Raw genomic sequence first — 23,185 nt, 5'->3', positions numbered from 1 at the left:
TTAGTGTGGAAACAGACAGTTTCCATTAATACAGCACCGTATTCACTAGTATGCAAACAGTGATGGGTTGTACCCTTCCTGTCCACTTCCTTTCCAACAACCTCCCTTTGTCTCTTGAGTCTTGTCGCTCTCTTGCTTAAGATTTTACACTGGCATTACACTGGCTGGACTTTGCAGTCCCCTCGGGAACTTGGCTCAGACCCACTTTATACTGTTTTCTCCTTATACTCTGTGCCTCCTTTGACCTGTGAGGCGTCTATTCTCTTGAAAAGAAATGTATAGGTTCAAGCTGAGTCCCTGCTTCTCTCTCAGTCATGCCATCCTTGGGGAAGCAGGGCATCTTGTTTGCCCTGGTCCCATGTTATCCTTCGACTTCATTTTGAACTACTGTCTTTGAGGCTACTTGGCTTGTCCATTTGACTAATGGTGGCATAAGTCTCATGGAGATCTAACCAGGGTATGAACCAGAAAAGAGGAGAAAGAGTTAGAGCGATGTCTTAATGGTGTACTTATTTGTTAGAAACATAACTGGTTTGTGTGGTCAATGTTTGATTTTCTTTTCCAACTATAATTCTCAAGTCTTGCCACTATGAAGAGAAAAAAGGACCACAAACCAAAGGACAAATGAAGAACAAACCAGAAAACCACTGTGTACTCAGGGGTCAGAATTGGGGAGATAGGGGCAGATAGATCTCTGTAAGTTCAAGGTCAGCCTGGACTGCACAGTGAGACTCTTGACTAAAAAGGGGTTGAGGAGTTAGTATTCTGTCAGTGATAAGGCTCAGCGGATAAGCATGCTTGCCTCCAAACTGGAGAATCTGAATTTGACACCTGGAACCCACATGGTAGAAGGGGAGAACCAAGTGCCACAAACTGTTCTCTGACACCTCTGCCCCACAACTCACACAGAGTAAACAAATAAGTAAGGATGGGATGTTAAAAACAAAATGAAAGAAAACAAAACCTGTTTGTATTCTCATCTTCCGTGGGTACAATCCAGAAATAGGCAAAGCAAAGCTAACACACTGTTTTGGAGATCAAGTTTCAAAAAGGAGTTAACATGACCTTCAAAACATAAGAAGAAAACGGCTCTTTTCTGATATCTTGAGCATTTTCTATTGTTTAAGGCTGATAGAGGCCAGCCTATTTCTGTTTTCTTCTATCAGAACTTTGACAAAGCAGCATTGCAGCAAAAAGTCCTTGTGACATAAAACATCCAGTTATGGTACAAGTTAAGATGAACTCGGTGGGTGAGGTCCCCCTTTCCCTGGTTTAGCTCCGTCTCTGGAGTCCCCTCCCTTGCTCTGCAACAGGCAGTGCATGACAACATGACCAACAGACTAGGACAGCAAGATAGAATTAGTGGAGGGCTCAGCCAGCTTTTGTGACAAAGCCACTCTCATCTTGCAGTGCAGGATCACCCCCTGGGGTGCTGGGGACCCACCAGGAAAACGGTAGAAAGTAGGCAGGCTCTGACCTCACTAACTGGTAATATATCCACATCGATGTTCAGGTCTCGTGCAGCTCAGGCTGGCTTCAAGCTTGCTCTGGAGCTGAAGGCGAGCTTGACCTCCTGATCTATCTTCTTCCTCTCAGGTGCTGGGTTACAGGCATGTGCCGCCAAGCATGGATGCATGACCACGCAGGACGGCCCAATCTTGTAATCCAACACTTTTAACTGAGGAAGGAGGACTGCTACAAATTAAAGACTAGTCTGAGCTGTTGAGTGAGAGCTTGTCTCAAAACGAAACAAAACAACAACAGCAAAACAAATGGGTCATCAAGACCCATTAGTAGGTAAAGGTGAGAGCTGTTATGCCTGAGTTCAATTCCCAGCACGTACGTGGTGGAAGGAGAACAAACCCCCACTGACCTCCACACAAGCACCATGGCATGTGCACACACGCACACAATCAATAAACATAAAAACAAGCATATTAAGTATTACTACACACACTGGTGGTAGTCACCATATGTAATAAGTACTAGTATTTTCTTGCATTTTAGAGACAAAAGTACTGGTGTTTAGAGCAGTTAACAACCATTTCCAAACTCGTCACTAAAGGCTCAATCTCTCTGAGGCTCTAGACAGGACTCTTCCTCTTCAAGTCCCTATAAACCATTAACTGTGATTTGAGGTTTTTCCCAACGTCAGGGAACAGGGTTAAACAGGCCAGCCCTTCCAGATGAAGAGCAATGCTTGGTAACACAGCAGGCAGGGACTGCTTTCTTTCTGGAGATATTCTTCTTCACGACATGAACATCTTCACCCTTAATCAAACCACTGCCCTCTGAGGACACGCATGTGCTTCAGTGGTAGCACCTAGAGTTTGTTTCTAGTGAAATTCTTCCGAAGTCAAATTCCTGGTTGTTTGTTTGTATATAACTGGTTAGAAGTGGAAGGAATTATAGTTAATTTTTAATGGGATACATGAGCTTTTTTTTTTTTTTTTAACCATGGTACACTTACTATTCAATTAAGCAAATCCCAGCTCTAGTCAGAACCTTAGTTCATTGCTTCATGACATATGCCATCTAAGGTCGGGTCATTTAGGGGTCAGGCCCCTGGCATCCACTCATTATCAAACAAAAGTTCCTTTATGGACTATTTAAATCACGTTGTAAAGAATTTCTTTGTGATCAGGAAAGCCCAAACTACCACTGACTGTAAAACTCTAACACCCCACACAAGAAATCTTAAAAATATAATTTCCAAAATAGTGATCAGATCATAATTAGAGTTCTTTTTCATTTGTTTGTTTATAAGACAAGGTCTCATCCTTAGCCCAGGCTGGCCTCAAACTCATGGCTACCCTTTGCCTCATACTCCTGAGTACTGGGATTGCAGCTTACAGCGATGCCTAGGCTAGAGGTCGTGGTTTTCTAAAGTATGCATTATCTTTTTCTTTTAAAAAGTAGCAAAACTAAAGCTTCATGTAAAAAGGATTGTAATAACTTTCTAACTGATTTCCATATGGCAAAGAGATCCAAAACAGTCTCTTAGATATATGTTAAGTGAGAAAACAAAACGCAGCTCTCTGTAGAATATAGTACCACTTGAATTAAAAAAGAGATAGAGACCCAGCATGTAGGAAGCAGAAGCAAGTGAATCTTGGTGAGTTCAAGGCCAGCTTGGCAGAGTTCCAGGCCAGCATGGCCGAGTTCCAGGCCAGCCATGGCTGCATAGTGAGGCTTTGTCTCAAATATAAAGAGGTGTGCATCCACATGGCTTAGGAGAACCTGTGAGGGTGCATGGTGTGGTTAGCAGACTCAGGTTTTAACAGATACCTCTTTTAACCTATACGTACAATCTGCCTAAGAATTAAGAAATGCCAGTCTCAAGAGCAGAATTCTTTGTGAAGATTTAGGTACCATGGACAATATGAAAATGATGATGATCACATCACATAAATATAAAGCAAACAGCATTGTTATGACTTTTTAAACATTGGTATTTTCAGAAAATCTTGGTAAATGTTTAAAACTTAAAAGCAAGACTTATAGGTGTCAGTAAAGACTGTGTTGGACTAGAGCACCCATATGAACTGCTACCATTTGATTCTACTGTACATAAAATGTCTTAGGGTGAGGAACCAGCATCCCCAAGCATCCTATGTGTCACATCAAGTGCTCATTGCAACACAGAACCTGAGGTTGCTATTCCTGGCACATGGGCAAACTTTTCCCAAACTTTGGTGAAAAGGATATTCACCAAAGCTAAGGCATTATGGTCCCAAAGCAAGCGCTGTGTCCAATGTACCTAGGTGGCTTTACTGAATTTGGCAGAGGAAGAGAAGCTGAGGTCCTATCAATGAGGGATGTGATCCTTATAAGTGGTTCGGCAATCACTACCTCCCTAAGGACTTACTCCTAAGTTACCTTTTTTCAATGGCATTCCGTACAGATGGGTCATTTTTGTTTTCTGTCATCTTGACATTATTAATCTGGGTCTTGGGAACCCTGGAGTTACCTCTGATCTGATCTTCCTGTCTCATTTGTATATGTCACTGGCTGTTTCCTCTGCTCTCCCTGACTCCTGGGTTTGCCCCTAACTATCTATTATGGTCACCGTAGGTCTACAGACCTCCTGACATCAGTCTTTTCACCTCTGATGCATTCTGAATAGACTCCATCAGTCAGCTTTGCACACTGACTTTCATCTAAGACCCACACCAGGTCTCTGCCTAGCTCAGTGAGCAGATGCCTCTGACATGGTTCTTAGGGAGATTCCTGCTTGCCAACTCAAGTTTACCTCCTGTCTCTCTCCCACGCCCATCCTCACTGGGCCAAGCTGTTTCTTATTCCTCCTCACCAATGTGCCTTTGCTTTGTGTTGCTCTGACAGGGATCCTCCTCCTGATTCTACTCATTCCTTGCGGCCCTCCTAGCATTGCCTTCGCTGAGGGAAGCTTCCAAAGAACCTTGTCTATTTATGGTCAGAATCACAGTTCTGACTTTAGCAGTATCCAGAAACACCATGTAATACTTTCTTATTTTTTTTGTCTATTCAACCAGATTATATATTTCTTGAGGTTAGAGTCTGATTATATTGCATTTCTTTTAAAATCCTCTGGTGGTGACTCCCATCATTTTAAAACTGAAGCTCAATCTCCTTTTCTTCTCTCTCTCTCTCTCTCTCTCTCTCTCTCTCTCTCTCTCTCTCTCTCGTGTGTGTGTGTGTGTGTGTGTGTGTGTGTGTGTGTGTGTGTGTGTACACCAGACAGGCCGTCCACCACTGAGCTGTAGTCCCTGCCCACCAGCAGTCTCTCTGGTTTATCTATCGCCTGCCTCGGCTTGCACACCCATGTCTTCACAGCTCCACACCTGATTCTCCTTTTTTCCTCCACTTGGTGTTTGTGTTCCTACCTCTGTCTGTGCAGAACTAGTTTTCACATCCTCTACATCAAGAGTTGGAAAGATCATTGTTGGGGAAAACAGTTCTTCTTCTATATTTCCACGTGCTTTTGTGAAGACCTTGGTTACACATGAGATTACAGTTCCTTATAATTGTTTATGCATACCTATGTACTTGTTCATGTGAGTAAGTACATGTATGTTCTGGAGTGTGCGCACATGGATGCACCTACATGTGGAAGCCTGAAGTTGATGCTGGGTGCTCTTTCTTGATTGTTCTCCTCTCTTAGTGTTTTGAGACAGGGTCTCTCATTGAGCTTGGGGTTTACCAGCTGGCTACACTGGCTGGCCACTAAGCCCCACGACCTCTCTGTTTCCTAGTGCAGGGATCACAGGCGTACAGCACCACACCCAACTTTTCATGTGGGGGCTGTGAGCTGCACTTAGACCCTCATGCTTCAACATTAGCACTTTACCTTCTGAACCATCTCCGCAACCCACGATTCTTTAAAATTGCTTTCTTCCTTCTTACAGTGTGAACACACTGAGGGAGGATGGCGTCCTATTCATCTCCATTCCTCCTTATCACAGCACTGGCATGCAGTGTGTTAGCATGTCTGTGAAATGAGAAGCAGTTTCTAGTCACTAATTCCTCTGCAGTGGCACTGGAAACTGAGCACAGGGCTGCTTCATCATGTATCCTTTATTTATTTTGAGACAGGGTCTCACTCACTAAGTTGTATATTCAGGTTCAACTTGTGATCCTCCAGCCTCAGCTCACAAGTGCTGAGATTATAGCTGGAGGCTGCCACACCTGGCTTATATCCACCTTAAATGTGTTCCTGACTGCATGGTAAGCTGAGTTCCATGTTGGTGAAGAAGGGTTACTTGCCTTTGCAGCTTCCTCTGCCCAGCACAGTGCCCACACACAGTAGGCCCTCACACATAGTAGGTGCTCACGCACATTAGGTGCTCACACACAGTAGGTGCTCACACAGTTGCACTGACCTGAAGAGCACTAGAATGGTCATTCTGACAGGCCAGTTCTTGCTCAACCTCTGAAACCTCCAGCAGGTTCCGTTCACTGACCAACCGAGACAGTTCTCCAACGACTGTCACATGCTTTGAGACAGTCCCAGACATCTTCTTGAATTGTGGATAATTTTCAACAAAGGCCTGCCGTGGGAGAAACATTAATGGGAGATGCTCACTAGGAAAAGGCATTTGTTAAAAAAATAGAGAGACTATAAGCTGGGCATGATGGAGTATGCCTTTGATCCCGATGAGGTAGAGGCAGGCACATCTCTGAGTTCAAGGCCAGCCTGGTCTACAAGTTTCAGGACAGCCTGGGCTATCCAGAAAAGCCCGGTCTCAAAAGAAATCCAAAACAAACAAACAAAAAACAAAAACCAACCAAACCAAAAAAATAAAATAAAATAAAATAAAATAAAAAGGAAGAGAAAACTTGGCCCATATCCTTAGGGTCTTTATAGAAGTCTTTATAGCTGAGAACGGAAAGAGATGCATGATATATGATGGACATGTCACCATGCTATTTCTAAAAGAGAAAACTCACATAAAATGTCTTAACCCAAACAAGTGACTTACAGCACTTGGGGGGTGAGGCACAGTACTGCCATGGGTTCCAGACTAGTCAGGTCTATATAGGTACAGTATAGTCTACAGTAATAAGCAGTTAATAAGCAGTGTCAAAAACAAAACAGAACAATGCAAACCAAACACAAATAAGAAGCTAGCTGGGCATGACCCCCACATCTGGAATTCCAACACTTGGGAGTAAAGGCAGGACCCCCCCAAACTTCAGGCTAGCATGAGCTACACAGCAATCACCAGCCAGTCCCATGCAACTCAAAACAAGCAAAGAATCATGGTAGAAATTAGGCGTGGAACATCGCAGAGACAATGCTACGGTAACTGTGTAAAGTGTCACGTCAGTCACCCATGCACGTGACGTACCATGATGCCTATGGTAACAGTGTAAAGTGTCATGTCTGCCACCCACGCGTGTGACGTACCTTCATGTCTGCTATGGACTCTAGCTTTTGCTGCTCTTTCGGTCTCTTCTTCTGGAAGTCTTCCATGAGATTCTTTATATTGCTACCAATCTCGGCAAAGTTCAGGTACATGTTCTGTGAAAATGGAAGTCAGAAGAAAGTTCAAAACCAGTCTGGTTTTTGGATATCATTAAAGTGAACAATTTTGAACAGATTTGAAAGACAAATTCCATTTTAATTACAGAGCCTAGGGATTAGCCAGGACACTAGTGGTGAATACCATTAGTAATTTCACAAAGAGCTACCAGAATGGAGTCAGCTACTATGACCAGAAGTCAGTATCTTGTGATCATATGTCCAAGGCCAGCACCAAGACATTGCCAGCCTGAGGTACAGCCTAGCTGCAGGGGTCCTGCCGTCCTTTCACACAAAGACCCTAGGAGTCCCCTTCTCACAAGCCAGTACTGACACTTTACATAGGAACAACTGATAAATCAAAGCACCTACATTAGCATAGAATTCATCGTTCTCAGCGGACAGGACCACCTCTCTTAAGTCTTTGCTGATTCCCGGCACTCTGGAAAGATCAATCCGGTTGTTGTTTATGCCCAGTAGTTCATGGACCATGGCCTGATATGTCCACTGAAGAAGTAAAACAAAAAGAGTTGGCAAGTGACAACATGGAAATGTCAAGTGTCAGGAAACAAAGGGCGATGGCGCATTTAGTAAGTAGCCTGCTTCACACCAAGTTCCTCTGTTTAGTTCGTTTTTTATTAAATATTTTATTAATACTTTGTTCTCTTGTAAATATTAAGATTGTCACTTTAATTGCTTAAACACTCAAACAGTCAAAATACTTTTATATTTCACACTCTAGAGAAAACGCAACAAGATCAATACTCCTGATGGAGAGCAAATGATTACAGCCATCATTAGCCCTGGTTCTTGCCTGTGAATTAAGAGTGTATTTTTGGCTTCACAGCCAGGGCTATATTGGTGGTGCAGTTACAGGCTGCACCAGTTCCTGCACGCTTCTCTGAGAAGTGTGTTCTTACAGATCTGAGTGGTGCTATATTTATCCTGGGAACACTAATATTATCAGAAAAACCCTTGTGAGTTAGTCAAAAACACTGGCATAATTAGACACTCTCCTTGGATCCATTTTATCTTATGTTTTTAACTGAGTATGAATTGTGAAGGATTGATTTACAGCCTTCAAAAATGTAAATTTGTTTGGTTAAAAACCAGAAAGGTGAAATGTTAAAAATCTGCCTTCTCACCATTTATGGAGACTGCATTTTTACAAAACTAAGAATTTTTAGCAACTTACTACTACATCTAGAATACAAATGCTAGAGATGTTTATACATATATTTACAATTAAATTCATTAAAAAGTATTTTAACGGGCTGGAGAGATGGCTCAGAGCACTCACTGGCTGTTCTTCCGAGGACCAGGTTCAATTCCCAGCACCATGTGGACGCTCACAACTGTCTGTAGCTCCATCCCAGGGATCCAGCGCCCTCTTCTGGCCTCCATGAGCACCAGGCATACTCGTGTTGTACAAACATACATTTAGGTAAAGCACCCATATTTTTTAAAAAGAAAGAATTTAAGATGCAATAAAAGAGAGTACTTTAAATTTTGTTTATTTGTGTATATGAATGTGTGTGTGTGCCACATGTGTGTGGATGCCACTGGGAGCCAAAAGAGGGCAGCAGATCCCACAGGAACTGAACTTGGGTCCTATGGAAGAGCAATCAGTACACTGAGCCGCCTTTAGCCCAAAAGAAGGTGCTTTATTGCCTGAAAGATTTGTCAAAGGATTGCTCAGTGGTTGAGAACACTGGCTGCTTTCTTAAAGGACCTGAAGTTCAGATCCTAGCACCCACATGGTAGTTCACAACTGTCTATAAATCTGATTCCAGGGATCCAGTGCCTTTCTGGTCTCCAATGGCAACGGCACACAGGTAGTGCAAAGACACGTATAGGCAAAACACCCAAACACATAAAAGGAAAAAGGAAAAGGAAAGTGGTTTTCAACCTCCAGAACAAATTAAAACAAAGAAACACCAACAAAAGTACAGATTTGCCAAGAGGATCCTGAGTAAGCCAGCTCCCTTGGGCATTTACAGTGGGTACAGCCCAGCAGACAGAGTCATCGTGGTTTGTCCACAGCGCTTACTCTACAAGTAAAGCCTGGTTTCTCTTCCTCTTAGGACACAGGTTGTTTTGTTTTGTTTTGTTTTTGTTTTGTAGGACAAGAGACTCTCTCTTTTAACCCTTACATACAATACCTAGGTCAGTACAGGCAATTATAGATTCTCAGTGAAATCTGTTTTTCTTTGGAATATTGAATTATAGATTATTACTTTTCTTTCTACTATTTTAAAAAGACGTTATGTTTATTTTTGATTCCTTAAGTTTGAATGTGGGTTTGTGCGTGAGTATACTGCCTGCAAAGGCCAGGTGGGGCACCAGACTCATTGGAACAGGAGTTAAAAGTGGCTGTGAGCGGCCCAGTGTGGGGCTGGGCCACAGAACTCAAGTCCTCTGCAAGAGCAGTATGTGCTCTTATCCACCCGGCCATTTCTCTAGATTCCCCTCTCCCTCCTTTGTTTGTTTGTCTCTGCTATCAAGTTCCTTTGGTGGCCAGATGTTACCTTATTCCATAGAGGGGCTTCCTTCCACAGTGGGTTACCCTTGGCACTGCCATAACTATGTGCTGAGAGAAACTGACATGGAGAGAGAGCTTCCCCTCTAAATCCACAATCACCACACGGCAGAGCTACATACAAGGAACTGCTTAACTTGCAGCAGAATGAGCATGAGGGGACACAGGCTACTTTAGGAGTGTTACCCAAGATGGTCAAAAAAACCAAAGATGTAATTTGGCAAGTTCAGCATGAGGCATAAGAGACAAATTCTCCACAACCTGAGGGAGAAAGTAAATTCTGTCTGTTGAAGCAGTCTTTAAAAAGCTGCTCTAGGCTTTCTCAGTGGTTTCAAGAGAAAACAGTTTTGGTAGGTAAAGTGGCGAAGAGAAGGCATCCCAGAGGTCTCTGTGCTTAGACAGCAGTCACACCACAAGCACAATGGCAAGGAACTCTGTAGCAGGAAGCTCTGGCTTTCTGTGCAGTGGGGTACACACCCCGAATGTGCTTGGGTGCCAACATCAGGCGAGGAGACTGTGTTTTGTTTTGTTTTGTTTTGTTTTGTTTTGTTTTGTTTTGTTTTTGGTTCTTTTTTTCGGAGCTGTGGAGGAGACTGTTTTTAACCCAGTGGGTAAGTGGGAACAACAAAGGTTTTTAGGCCAGGAGTTGTAAGTTGAGGGTAGTCATTAACAACCTTGGTTTTGTACAGATTAAAGAAAAATCAAAAGAAGGAACTGAATGGATGCCTGTTTCACTGTTACTGCAAGAGATTGGGGTCAGACCAACGCTCGAGCAGTAAGGCCAGAAAAGGAGACCCTGGGAAGTGGAGTCCAGAGCTCAGAGGTGGCCTTGCTGAGAGAGGGACAGCAGCAGGAAGGACAGGAGGAAAGGCGGAAGCCAGCACAAATGACTGGGGCTGGAGAGATGGGCACCAACACACCAGAGAATGTAAGGCAAAAACCAAGAATAGCGGAAAGCAAGGGGGAAGAATGGATGGTTTCCATGTGTGCGTGTTAATGAGGGCCACCCCACCCAGCCTTCCTTCTAACAAAGGCTCACACCTGGTTGAGCAGTGGGGTGATGGCGTCATCGCAGCGATCCAGAATGAGAAGCAGTGGAGGAACCTCTGTCCGCCGGAACTCAAAGAGTTCGTACTCTTTACTTATCACTTGCTGAGGGTGAGAGAAGAGAGTGGTCTGGGTAAGCAGTTGGCTGCAAGCAGAGAGGACAAGAATGGGACACACATGGAGCACTTTCCCCGCCCTCATGGGCCTCCCATAAAAGGACTCAAAACCTTCATAGAGTTTTGTAGCACGCTATTTAAGAAGTCAGGACTTGATGGAAGTGGGATTTTAGCTAAAATCCTAGAGTAGAGCCTCAAACTGAAGGACACTCAAGTCAGCTGCAGCCATGAGAAAAGAGACTGAGAAGGAGACAAATCCCAGTCTGTCTTCCAGGGACAGCAACTCTGGGTTCACCCTTGAGCCGTTCCTGCAGCTGATACAGCACTTCAGGCTGACCCCAATCCTAATGAGGAGGCTCTGGAGGCCTGGTCTGACTCACTCAGAATGACAAAAGGAGTCATTAGGGCTTGGTTCCTATCTGGAAGGTGTGAGATAGAGCTCAAGCAGTTGTCCGAGGCCTGCACATCTGAGCTGGAGTCGAGGGAAAGCACTTTTCGTCTCAATTTGTCAGACGCTATGGGTCAAACCTTGGCCTGGGAATTAGTTTAATGTACCTCAGACAAAAGGATTGGGAAAGGTACAACATACCCATCAGGTTCCGCAAAGCAGAACCCTGAGGACTCCTCCCAAAATGACCCTGGACTCCCCGAGGCTTTGGAAGCCTTGAAAGTCTTAACTCTCTTCTGGGTCCCAAAGCAGGGCCGGCAGGGATGGCAGGGGTGGCAAGGCTGGCAGGGATGGCAGGGCTGGCAGGGCCGGCAGGGATGGCAGGGATGGCAGGGCCTGCAGGGATGGCAGGGCCGGCAGGGCCGGCAGGGATGGCAGGGCCGGCAGGGCCTGCAGGGATGGCGTCACAGGATTCTGACTCCCTAGCCTATGTAGCATACACTTTTTCTGTTAATGTTTTTCAACTTCCTTTTTGGGGCAGGGGGCTGTTGGATCTGATGCTATCAATGGTACATTAATAAGAAACCTAGCTATTCCCAAGGGGGAAAAGTCAGGACTTGCAACCCTACTTTACAAGTGATTCAGTTGGGCCCCTAAAGTTAAATAGCTGTGAATATTTCTTAATATTAAACCTATAGGTAATGGTGCTAATTTGCTTCTTTTTTATTATTTTGAATTACATAGCCATACTTCTTTGCCAATAAAACTAACATATCGCCTCTTTTGCTTCCTTCCCTTTTCTTCCTCTATTCTATTTGCTTAACTATTACAGGGAAATGACAGACATTGAGGGTTTAGGATCGGGAACAGGGACTACTGTACCTTAACACACTCTCCCAGTCTCTTTGCAGCCTCTGATGAAAGCTGATAACGAATCATGGGACACTTCTTCAGAGACAAAAGGAGAGCAGTCAGCCCTTGAGTGGTTCTGGATAGCTGGGCTGGATCCCAATTTCGACCCTTTTTGTTAAAAACATATTAAGAGAAAATATTTTACTTTTTTTCCTCTTAACTCATTGCTTGTTGAATTAATTTCCACTTGATTAACTTATTTTGAAAATCCTGGCCTTCCATACCTGACAGCAGCCCAAGATATTGAGGGAAAACAAATGTGGATTCACAGCAATGTAATCTCCATAAAATTCCTGCAAGTGAAAAGCATCAAGATTGGTCAGTGCATGGGCTGCAGCTGTCTCAAGGGCTATAGACGCCGATATACTGAGTGCTATGAGCTCCAAATGGGAACATGGAAGGTGAAAATATACAAGATGTTCAAGTAAGTGCATTAGCAACGGTCGTATGGTGCAATTGCACTACTATAAATACAGCAATGACAAATGCTCAAGTATACACACCAAGGCAAACTTTCAATTAGTAAAAAGTAAAACATTGCTGTAGGATACACCACATTAAATGCCAAGTGTTTCCTTGTATGGGAGAATATGATTTAGAAGAAATCATTCTTTTTATATGTTCTACGAACTAGAACATCTTTTTGAAAACTCAAAATTACTTAATTTGTTGCCTAACAAGACAGTACTTTTCATGTAAGTGATAAATATATCAAATATTATGACAAGTGTATTCAAGAACACTGAACTATTCAAGAAGGAAAAGTAAGAGTATAATGCTAATGTTACATATCGTATAGCATATAAATAAGTGACTAGGAGTTTCCAAGTTTTACCTGGTGCCCAAGGCTGGTTATTAGTTCCCAAATCCTAGGTCTCTCAGACAGAGCATAAGGAGCCCTCCCTCAGCCTCTGGTCCCTCTTCTCTCTCTCCCAGTCATGTGCAGTCTTACTGACCAAGGTGTTTAAAGCAGGGCCCAGGAACTCTCATGAACTAACAGGAGCACAAACTGACTCTTCCCCAACTGTGAAAATGTCCCCCAGTGAATCAGCCCCTCTGCTCCCTCCTGCTGCTTCCATGACTTCTCTTCTATCCGATTTAGAACTTCTCCAGGACTTCCTAAGTATAAGCCTGTTCAGGTGTGCACACATTTATTTTGTTTGACCAGACAGCACCTTCCTTATTTTTAGACTAAAATCTTTTAACGGGGCCAACCCAAGGGATGCTCCAGGACCCACGCCTTTACCTGAACTTCAGCCACAACTTCCTGCTCGTCAGCTTCAGCCAAGGACTTCACATCACTCTTGCTGATGACGTTACTGAAATCTGAAACAGACGCATCACAGTAGACTCAAACAGCATCAGCTTGGCTGCAATTAGACATACATAGACCTGTGGCAAAGCCTAAAGAACCAGTGAGGTTTAGCACACAGTGTGGCACACGGCAAAGCCACATGCCTTCAGTTTAGCACATAGTGTGGCACACAGCAAAGCCATATGCCTTCAGGCTGGAATAAGGAGCACAGACATGTTTAAATCCCCTCAGTAAATTAATACTTTAAGACATCACTGAAGACGTCGGAGGACACTACAAACTCCAGCTGTACAGAGTGCTATGGACACTCAGTACAAACTCAAATAGTGACCTTAAATGGCAATTACAGGGAATGAAGCAAACCTTTCTCTCTCTATTAAATGTAAGTTGTATTAAATAAAAGATGAGGGGAGATTTTTTAATAGAAATATTTTCATCTAAAAACCCCATAGAATGTGAAGGATAGAATACCTCCCCCTCCCCCTCCTCATTGAATAACCTGTGAACATTAATTTCACTAACAATATCACTAAAAGAAACAACCAGGGAAACTAGACAGAATCATCTACTTAGTAGTCTTGCCAAAAAGAAATCAGCATTTAATCCATTTCAGGTTCTTTATCCACCTACAGACTCACATGGATAATGGGACATTTTAACTTGACGGGGTAGAGCTACCCACAGTGATGCAATCAGGAAGATGGAGTCTGTAGAAACACAACTGCGTCCCCAGGACACCAGCTGCTGGGAAGAAGGGGTCCATGGGAAATCAGGGAAACGCAGCATATTGGCCATAAGATCTGATGAACGGACTTTATTCTGGTCCAGACTCAAACAATGAAGGAAGGGATGGATGGATGGATGGATGGATGGATGGATGGATGGATGGATGGGTGGATGGGTGGATAGACAGGTAGGTAGGTAGGAAGAAAGGAAGGAAGGACGGAAGGAAGATGAAGATGGATAGATAGATGGATGGGTGGATGGATGGATAGACAGACAGACAGGGAGAGAATTTGAAATCTGACAACCAAACTGAGCTCCAGAAAGTAGGAGTTACTTTTCATTTCTAGCCACATGAATCATCTCTATTAAAGATGCATAATGAAATGCTGGTAAATAAATCTTACATGACATCTTAGAGTTGTTTTAAAATATATTGGTGGGTAGAAGATGGAAGCATATCCAAACAAGACTGTGTGGCTGAGTACACTGGGATTTATCATAATTATACTGTTTTATGTATATGCATTTGATATTTTCTATAGTGTTTTAAAATAGTTTTCTTTAATAAAAAGGGCTTGCTGACTAAGAGATTTAGCAGACTTCAAATTATTAACAGTGAGATGAGCAGCAGGCCAGTTTAGTGTTAAATTGTGCTAAAAGTCTAAAATAAATAAAATTACTAAATAGTAATTTATTTAGTTTTCTTTAACCAAATAAAATTCTGAGATCAGTTGCTCTGCCCTACAGACTTCAGTAGTTGGTGTTTTATAGGATTCAATACCACTGTAATCCCCTTCTGCTTTGTAGATTTCTAGCCCACATCAAACAATCTTTATAAATACTGGACTTCCTATTCTTTGTCGTGCAGGGACACTGTGTGGAGGAAATGAGGTCTTTTACTGCATGACCCCACTCCATTTTCAGCAAAGAAACTCAGAAAAAGAATGCTTCTATTATATATTGACTTATAGACAGAGCTCAAGAGACATATTGTGTGTGTGTGTGTGTGTGTGTGTGTGAGGCTATAGCTTGTAATTTGATTTTTAAAAATACTAAAATGACTACACTTAGGCATGACCACATTAAGGACCAATGCTTCAGAAATTAGGAAATTAGCAAATTGGGAAATTAGCAAAACATTGGCCCAAGGCTCAGAGGATGGCAAGGTCTTCCTGCAGTAGGCGTTGGAATGCTGGCCGTTTGTGTAAAGACTAACAACTGCAGCTTGCTCTTCCTGATGTTTGCAGGTAGACTGCCCTCTCTCCTACAGAGATGTCCTGGGAAACTGGCTAATCAGTGGTTTTCAACTGTCCTAATGCTGCAACATCTTAACACAGTTCTTCATGTTGTGCTGACCCCCAACCACAAAATTATTTCATTTTACCTCATAATTGTAATTTTGCTATTGTTACGAATTGTAATATAAATATCTGATATGTGACCCCTGTGAAGTGCTCATTTGTTTTCCAAAGGAATCACAAGGTTGAGAACCAGTGAGCTAAACCACTCGCCTACTATCCTTCCCTGCTCATAATGAACTCGCTGAGGTTTCTGGTTGGTGCTGCTCCGTCAGTGCTCACACCCACCTGAGCCCAGCTTTTCTCCACATGTATCTGTGTTTGTCCTTTCTTCATTCCCTCACTACTGCTGGGTAGAGGCTCACACCTCCCACACTGGCTAAAATAACGGCGAGTGTGCAGAGACCACAGACCACCCTGCCATTGCCAGGGGGACATGAAATGGTGTGGTTCCTCTGGAACACACTAAACACGCCACACCCATATAGCCCAGCATCTGTCACACATCCCAAATAAGTGAGGCCATGCTCATGCAGAAACCCATTCAGAGGTTTAGAACAGCTGCATCTCAGGCAGTCAAACCGGAGCATGTCAGATGTCCTTTGATGGCAAGTTAATGAACGTAGTGGAATACTACTCAGGCGTAAAGAGAAATTAACTCATGCATGCAACTACCTGAGAACTGTGCTGAATGAAAAAAAGCCAACCCCAAAGCGATGTGCTGTTCTACTTCCGAACATTCTTAGAATCACATTACAGAAGGAAGAACAGAAAAGCAGGTGCCAGGGGTAAGGATGGAGTTGAGGTAGAAGTGGGTAGGGTCCATAAAAGGGCAACATAAGGGATCCTCATGGGGACAGAGAGGCTGTGCTGCTTGATTGTGTCACAGTTAATATCCCGGTTATGACACCGCATCCCTGTCGTGTTAGATGCTACACTGGGGGAGACAGAGTAAAAGACACACAGGATCTCTGCTGCTTTTATACCTAGTATCACTTTAGTTTGTGTTCTGTACCAACAGCATGATATCACTGGGTAAGATCAAAGAAAAGAGCTCTATGTTGGCTCATAGTTCTAGAGCAACGTTTAGAGGCCACATGTCGTGAGGACTTCAGGCAGGCAGTGGAGAGAAGTGCCGGGTCTCATATGGTAAGAGATACCTGGCTTGACAGCCATCTTAGGATGAGAAACTATTAGACATATTTTTACCTGTTAGATGGTAGATGGTGTGAAGGCTCAAATGAAATAAAATAGCTCTTTATAAAGTTTAAAATATTACTTAAGGTTAGTTTTTAGCATTATTAATTTTTTTCGTTTTGTTTTTCTGAGGCAGGGTTTCTCTGTGTAGCCTTTGCCTGTCCTAAAACTTGCTCTGTAGACCAGGCTGGCCTCAAACTCAGAGATCCGCCTGCCTCTGCCTCCAAGATGCTTGGATTAAAGGTGTGTGCCACCATTGGCATCATTAAATAGTAATAACTGGTGAAAGAAATATGTATATTTTAGACAATAGTCTAAACCCTCAAAGCTTGAAAACCTCTCAAATATTCTACTTTCTTTTCTCTATGTGGCTTTGGCTAGTCTGGGACTCAGTATGTAAACCAGGCTGGTGGAGATCTGTCTGCCTCTGCTCCTGAGTGTTGGGATTCCAGGCATAGACCACCACACCAGGCCTAACTAAGTGTTCTGGGTGCTAAGTTTGTTCCCTAGTTTTGGAACCAGTGCCAGGTTTACTAATTCTACAAAGAGCAATGGTGACCCCTAGAGGAGAACAATTGTAACTTCCATAGCAGCATGGAAGAAAATCCAAATCAATTTTGAGTAGGCCTGAACAGAGTTCATTTCCAGACTTCTCCTCTTGCACACCCCCATGTGGGCATACAAGAGTAACTGCTTGGCAATGTGTCCTTTCACAAATCACATAAAACAACAAAAACAATAAGCTCCCGTATATCCTTCCCCAAAACAAATTACTTTCTATACCTCAATTTAGAGGTGAAACGGAGTAAGTAAACACTTTGATAGAGGAAAACATGCAGTGTGGGTACTTTTGTAAATCAGTCTTTAAAATGCAAAGTGAGGGCTGGAGAGATGGCTCAGCACTTAAGAGCATTGACTCCTCTTCCAGAGGTCCTGAGTTCAATTCCCACATGGTGGCTCACAACCATCCGTAATGAGATCTGATACCCATTACAGCCATCTGAAGACAGCTTCAATGTATTCAGATACATAAAATATATAAATAGATAAATCTTTAAAGTGCAAAGTGGAATAAAACTTTAAGCAATCATTGATGAATGGAAATTGTTATTTTGATTTCAGAAAGAGAATGATGGTAACTACCTACTTTTTAAAGGTTTATTCATTTTTATTTTATGTATATTTTGCTTGCATGTATGTCTGTGTATCCAGTATCTGAGGAGGCCAGAAGAGGGCACTGGATCTCCTGGAGTACATGGTCATGAGGCACCATGTAGCTGCTGGGCATTGAACTCTGGTCTTCTGGAAGACCAGCCAGTTTCCTTAGCAGCTAAGCTATGGGTCCAGTCCCCACAGTACTTTGAACACACAAGCTTTTAAGTGATGATTTTGATGAACTTGGCGATACAGTTATTCAATATCATAGACTAGCTGGGACATACAGCCATGATTTGAAAGTGAACTACAGTACTTACAAATAAAATATATGCTGTACTTGGGTCTTCGGAGCTCCTGGATCAGAGAATCCACATTCTCCTAGAAAGCAAGGAATAACGAAGCATGAGCAGAGGCACTGAGTGAAAGGGATAAGGAGGGGTTGGCAAGATGGCTCAGCAGAGAAGGACATCCGCTGCCATGTGTGATGACCTGAGCCGAGTCCCCATCAAGCACCCCGTGGGAGGAGAGAACCGGCTCCTGCAAACTGGCCTAAAACCTCCATAAATGTAACCTTAAAAATCAGTAAGTACCGTGCCTGACTTACTCAGAGTCTAACAGTGTGCTGAGGTCAAGACTGTACATACACTGAGTAATGAAATAAAATGCAAATAAAAAGTCATAAATCAGAATCTTGTACACAATTTCATACATTTAAGTATGCTAGATATAAGTTGTCTGTATTACCTTGGTTAAATTAATGTAAGACTAAAGAACACATGCTGAAATATAACATAACTGCAAATCTGCCTCAAGCTGCTTATCAATAAATTGAACTCATCTGATCCAATTTCTTACTTAGAACACTAAAGAATGTGCAGTTCTTTAAAAACAAAGGAGAATATAGTTAAGTATGCTTACGTTGGCTTTTAACTTATTGACATCTAAGAGTTCACAACTACAGTGTTTGTGAAGTATGTGTAAGTATCAGCCTGAGACCCCGTCTATAATTACATTATTTTAAAATAAATAACAAAGAATTGAAGCAAAAAATAAATCAGTCCATTGAAAATCTAATTTTAATTATGTGAGTCTCTCTCTCTCTCTCTCTCTCTCTCTCTCTCTCTCTCTCTCTGTCTGTGTGTGTGTGTGTGTCTGTCTGTCTGTCTGTGCACACACACACAGTTGCCAGGGGAGGACAGAGGCATCAGACTCCACTTGGGCTCAAGTTACAGGTGGTTGTGAGCTACTGAACACAAGGTGCTGGGAATCAAACCTGAGTCCTCTGTGAGAGTCGTACACAGCCTTAACTAATGAGACATCTCTTCTGCACAGTTCTTTGTATAAGTCAAAACATGAGAATTCTAACCACAGACCATTCTAATGAACAGTTGATCTGTTTTTTTTGATACCAGAATACATGGTTAAATTTCTAATTAAATCAGGTCTTAAAAGTAAAATCTGTGGGGACAAAAAGGCTCTACTGTTTGATGGTGTCCCTGTTAAAATATTTTAAACCAAACACTTCAAAATTTGTTTAAATCATACCATTAATGTTAAAAATAGTTTTCAGAACTGCACGCTGCAACTGGGGGGGGGGTGCTGTGCACAAATCCCAGCCCTCACAAGGCAGAAACCAGGGAATGTGGGTGTAATGTCAGCCTGAATGACACAGCCAGACCCTGTCTGACAGCAAGCAAGCAAACGAACAGGAATTACCATGCCTACTCAATAGAGGGAAAGTCATTATGTTATCATTTAAACTACTGAAAAATTATCTTTATAAGCATGCATATTGTGTTATTAAGACATGTATTTATTTGCATGTGTATCTGTGTAACCATGTATGTGTGTGTGTGTGTGTGGGTGTGCGTGTACTGGGAGGCCAGAAAAGGGTGTTGGTGTCCTTTTCTATCACTTCCTGCCTATTCATTTGAGGCAGAGACTCTCCCTGAGCCTAGGGCTCCCATTTCTTGGGGAGGCTGAAAGCCAGCAAGTCCCAGAGATCTGGTCTCCACTGCCCTTGGGGCTGGGGTCAAAGGAATATGGGGATGCCCAGCTAGATATGTGGTGCTGGGATCTAAACTTCGGTTCTCATAACTGTGCAGCAAGGGACCCTAACTGCTGAACCCCCTTTCGCTGTGGTTTGAGGTAGAATCTCACGTGGACTAAGTGGGTCCCAAACGTATTACTGTTTTTAACAAACTGTTTTTAACAATTAATCTAAGCCTAACACTACTTCTTTATAAGGCCAGGTAAAAAGGTCAAAATAGGATAATGAACTAAGTCATCTCTAAGATTCCTCTTGACCAAGATTTCGTGTCTGAAAGCTACAAATGTGACAGACCCCACATTAATTTATCAACTATTTCTTAAGTGTCTTTTCTGTAGCATGCGCCGTGGGAACCAGTGGGATGGACAACTGGATACCGTTTCTGCTATCATGGAGCTTACTGCGGTAGGTGGGCTGGGTGTCAATCACAAAACCCACACAACTTAGTCAAGTCAGTATCACATGCCTAATCCTAGAACTCAGGAGGCAAAGGTGGGGGTGGTGGGGAGCTATGGCAAAATCGCAGCCGCCCAGGACTACAGAGTGAAACCCTGGGGAAGAACAAACACCTTCAACTGTGACCAGTGACGGAGGAAGGTGGTGCTGTTAGAAGAGAGATGGATGGCTGAATGTCCAGGGAAGGTTTGCTTGAGGAAGTAAAGAAGTTTCAGGCAGAGGGAGGAGTCCATACAAAGCCCAAGTGACATGGTGCAACATGAGAATGTAAATGGACTGAAGGCCAGTGTAGCCAAGGTGCAGAGGGACAGAGAGGCTCAGAAAGTGATCAGAACTAGACCATGCTGGACTCTGCAGTCAAATGGGCAGTCATTCAATGATTTCAAGCAGCGTGACAAAATCAGGTTTGCATTTGGCAGAGTGCACAATGCACACGCATCATAAGGGCACACTGGAGCTGATGAACACAAACGTGGGACAAGAGAAAAACAAAGCCAGGCACGTACAACACTAGCACTTGGTGGCAGAGGCAGGATTGCCCCAAATCTGAGGCCAGCCTGAATTTTAGCATGAGTTCCAGGTCAGCTAGGCCTGTTTCAAAACAAAAACAAAAAGGTAGAATATTTTTAAAAAAGTAAGAAGTAGGAAAGGGGTTTTGTTTGTTCGTTTGTTTAAAACAAACAAAGGTGTCAGAGAGATGAGATGGCTCAGTGCGTTGTCTGATTACATGAGTTTGAGTCCTGGGACTCAGAAGGTAGGAGAGAACCAAGTCCTGCAAGGTGTTCTCTATCCGCCACATGCGGCCTTTGGTGCACCCTGCCCCAACCCCAACTATATAGTTTTAGTGTAAAGAAGGAACTGAAGCCAGACTCGCAAGGTGATATACAAAAGCTAAAAAATGGCATATGACTTTTTAGAGGAAGTGAACAGGTAAAGGACAGGAATGAATATGTAGGAAATGATGATAAAAAGGCCCAACTGGCTCTAATGCAGGGCTAGAATTGGAGCACAGGGAGGTTAAATATGCAAAGAAAGACCAAACTGGCCAACGGACGGCCGTTCCACGCTAGGCCACTGGGTTCAGCTGCGGGAGTCAGACTGAGCCACAATCTCTGAGGAACCTCTCACTGTTTTTATGATAAAGGCAGATTTGTTCCTGAGGACAGATGGAAATAAAGTGAGAAAGGTCTGAGATAGTTAAGAGCTGTGGGAAAGTGATGTGACGGTGGTATACAGCTCTAGGTACAGAGGTCAAGCCAGCACTAAAGTGATCTAGGTTCCCAGAGTTAGTGGCTTTGGGAATAGCTATTAATCTAAAAGATATCTAGAAGGAAAACTTGGCCGTGAAGGGTGAACTGAGGCATGGAAAGGAGAGGAAGAAAGGTCACAACTCTGACAAAACGGGGTAATTATGATGCCACAAATGATGGTAACACACATTTATTTTGCCTTCTAAGGCTTTCGGATCATACTCTGCATTGGCCTGTGGAGGTGGCAGCTGATTTGTGTAGTACCTTTGTAGGTCGAAGGAAACAAATTGCTTTTAGGTGTTTCATGATCTCTCGATTTTGAGAATCAATTCGTTCGAAGAGGTATACTTCCTTCTGAAGAATCTCTGACTGTGTGTAGACCATGCTCACTATACCAGTCTGTAAAGCAAAAGAACGAACTAAGATTATACCAGTCCGGACTAATAAAAGTATGTATCAATAGCTAAGCCTTGTGTCATTAATACTTGACTAGGTAATTTAAATTCCAATATACAGAATAATATTTACTAAATATCCAAAACCGGCTGCAATGTGTCAGAATGAAAACCTGCTGCTCTCTCTAAACAGACAACTCAGAAACTTCTAAAGAGGATTTCCCCCATTCCTTTACAGATTTTTTTAAAGTTGTGGCCAACAAATAACCTGTCATTTCAGCTTGAGCCCTAACAATATACTTTTTAAAACAACGTTGAGTTAAATGTCAGGGTCAACAACTACTTGGCAGACACTGTGGTATAAGAAATCTCTTGGCACCGGTCTGAGCCAGTTAGACTGCACACCCACTGGGAAAGCTTTATACAACTTTTCCAGTGCCAGACAGAACTGACCATTGTCATTAGTGAGAGGCTAAGTCCTACAGTGGAACGGAACCAGCAATTCTAAGGGAGGGAGAGCTTCCTTTATAAATATTGAGCAAAAGCGAACTCACCGTTTCTTTATCCATGAGAAGTACCTTCATGCCGGGCCCGCTGTCCTCTATCATTTTGGAAATATACTGCTTCACAGCAAAGACCACGTTCATGGTGGCGAATTGACAAGTGCCCCACAGCCCTCCCCACCCACTTTCCTGGCTGAATTAACCTCAGGCCTGTTGGGTCTCAGCTGCTTCCGGTCGGCAAAGCCTCGGTTTCCGGGAGTCCGGGTAGCTTCGATACTGGGAATTGTAGTTCCTCTGTGGAGTTGCGAAACCAGACTCAGCCGCTGAGCGCCGATGCATTTACCGACGCACCTCACTTAGGGAGTGGAAGGTAACCTGTTCCCTCGGACAAGCCTGTCCTTCGTAGGGAGCGCTTGGCGCACCACGGGAGACAGCTGTCTCGGACAGAGGAACCATCGAGCGTGGCTATGTTTACTGTCTGCTGATCATCTTTTCTGGAGACCCGCATGGGAGCCCACGCATGTCATCGTAGCACTGGGCAGGCTGGGGCAGCGGGGTCCTAGGTTCCAGACAAGTCTGTACTGCATAGCAAGTTCTCTGATAGCCCAGGCTAGGTTACAGCGGGAGACCCCGTTTTCGAAAGTATCCAAACAAAGTAGCATCATGGGACAGCATTAGTAGGTAGTGGAACGAGACTCAACTGGGTTTCCTAAAGAGAAAAGTGGAGCTGGAATCATCGCATGGTTGTTGAATGAAAGAACAAAGAGAACGCTGTTTAGGGATGTTGTACAAGAGACCTTACAGACTCCAGGAAGGCACGGAGCTTCCACCG

The 23,185-nt window shown here is 43.3% G+C and overlaps 1 protein-coding gene across 1 annotated transcript in view; it reads right to left on the bottom strand.

Moving 5' to 3' along the window:
• Positions 1–22,573, bottom strand: part of Vps45 (vacuolar protein sorting 45 homolog) — a 59,682-nt gene extending 37,109 nt beyond the window's left edge. Inside the window, exons 1-10 of the mRNA XM_032897707.1 lie at positions 22,405–22,573; positions 21,720–21,854; positions 18,017–18,077; positions 13,252–13,331; positions 12,230–12,298; positions 11,976–12,113; positions 10,584–10,694; positions 7,376–7,510; positions 6,890–7,003; positions 5,862–6,029 (exon numbers count right to left, since the gene is read on the bottom strand). Coding sequence (XP_032753598.1) covers positions 5,862–6,029; positions 6,890–7,003; positions 7,376–7,510; positions 10,584–10,694; positions 11,976–12,113; positions 12,230–12,298; positions 13,252–13,331; positions 18,017–18,077; positions 21,720–21,854; positions 22,405–22,497 — 1,104 coding nt within the window. The 5' untranslated portion in view covers positions 22,498–22,573. The remainder of the gene's footprint in view (positions 1–5,861; positions 6,030–6,889; positions 7,004–7,375; positions 7,511–10,583; positions 10,695–11,975; positions 12,114–12,229; positions 12,299–13,251; positions 13,332–18,016; positions 18,078–21,719; positions 21,855–22,404) is intronic.
• Between the last annotated feature and the right edge of the window lie 612 nt (positions 22,574–23,185).

The sequence above is a fragment of the Rattus rattus genome, chromosome 3, assembly GCF_011064425.1.
Source record: "Rattus rattus isolate New Zealand chromosome 3, Rrattus_CSIRO_v1, whole genome shotgun sequence".
Lineage (NCBI taxonomy): Eukaryota > Metazoa > Chordata > Mammalia > Rodentia > Muridae > Rattus > Rattus rattus.
Note: the sequence above shows the minus strand (reverse complement) of the source record. Positions and strands in the feature narration are given on the sequence as shown.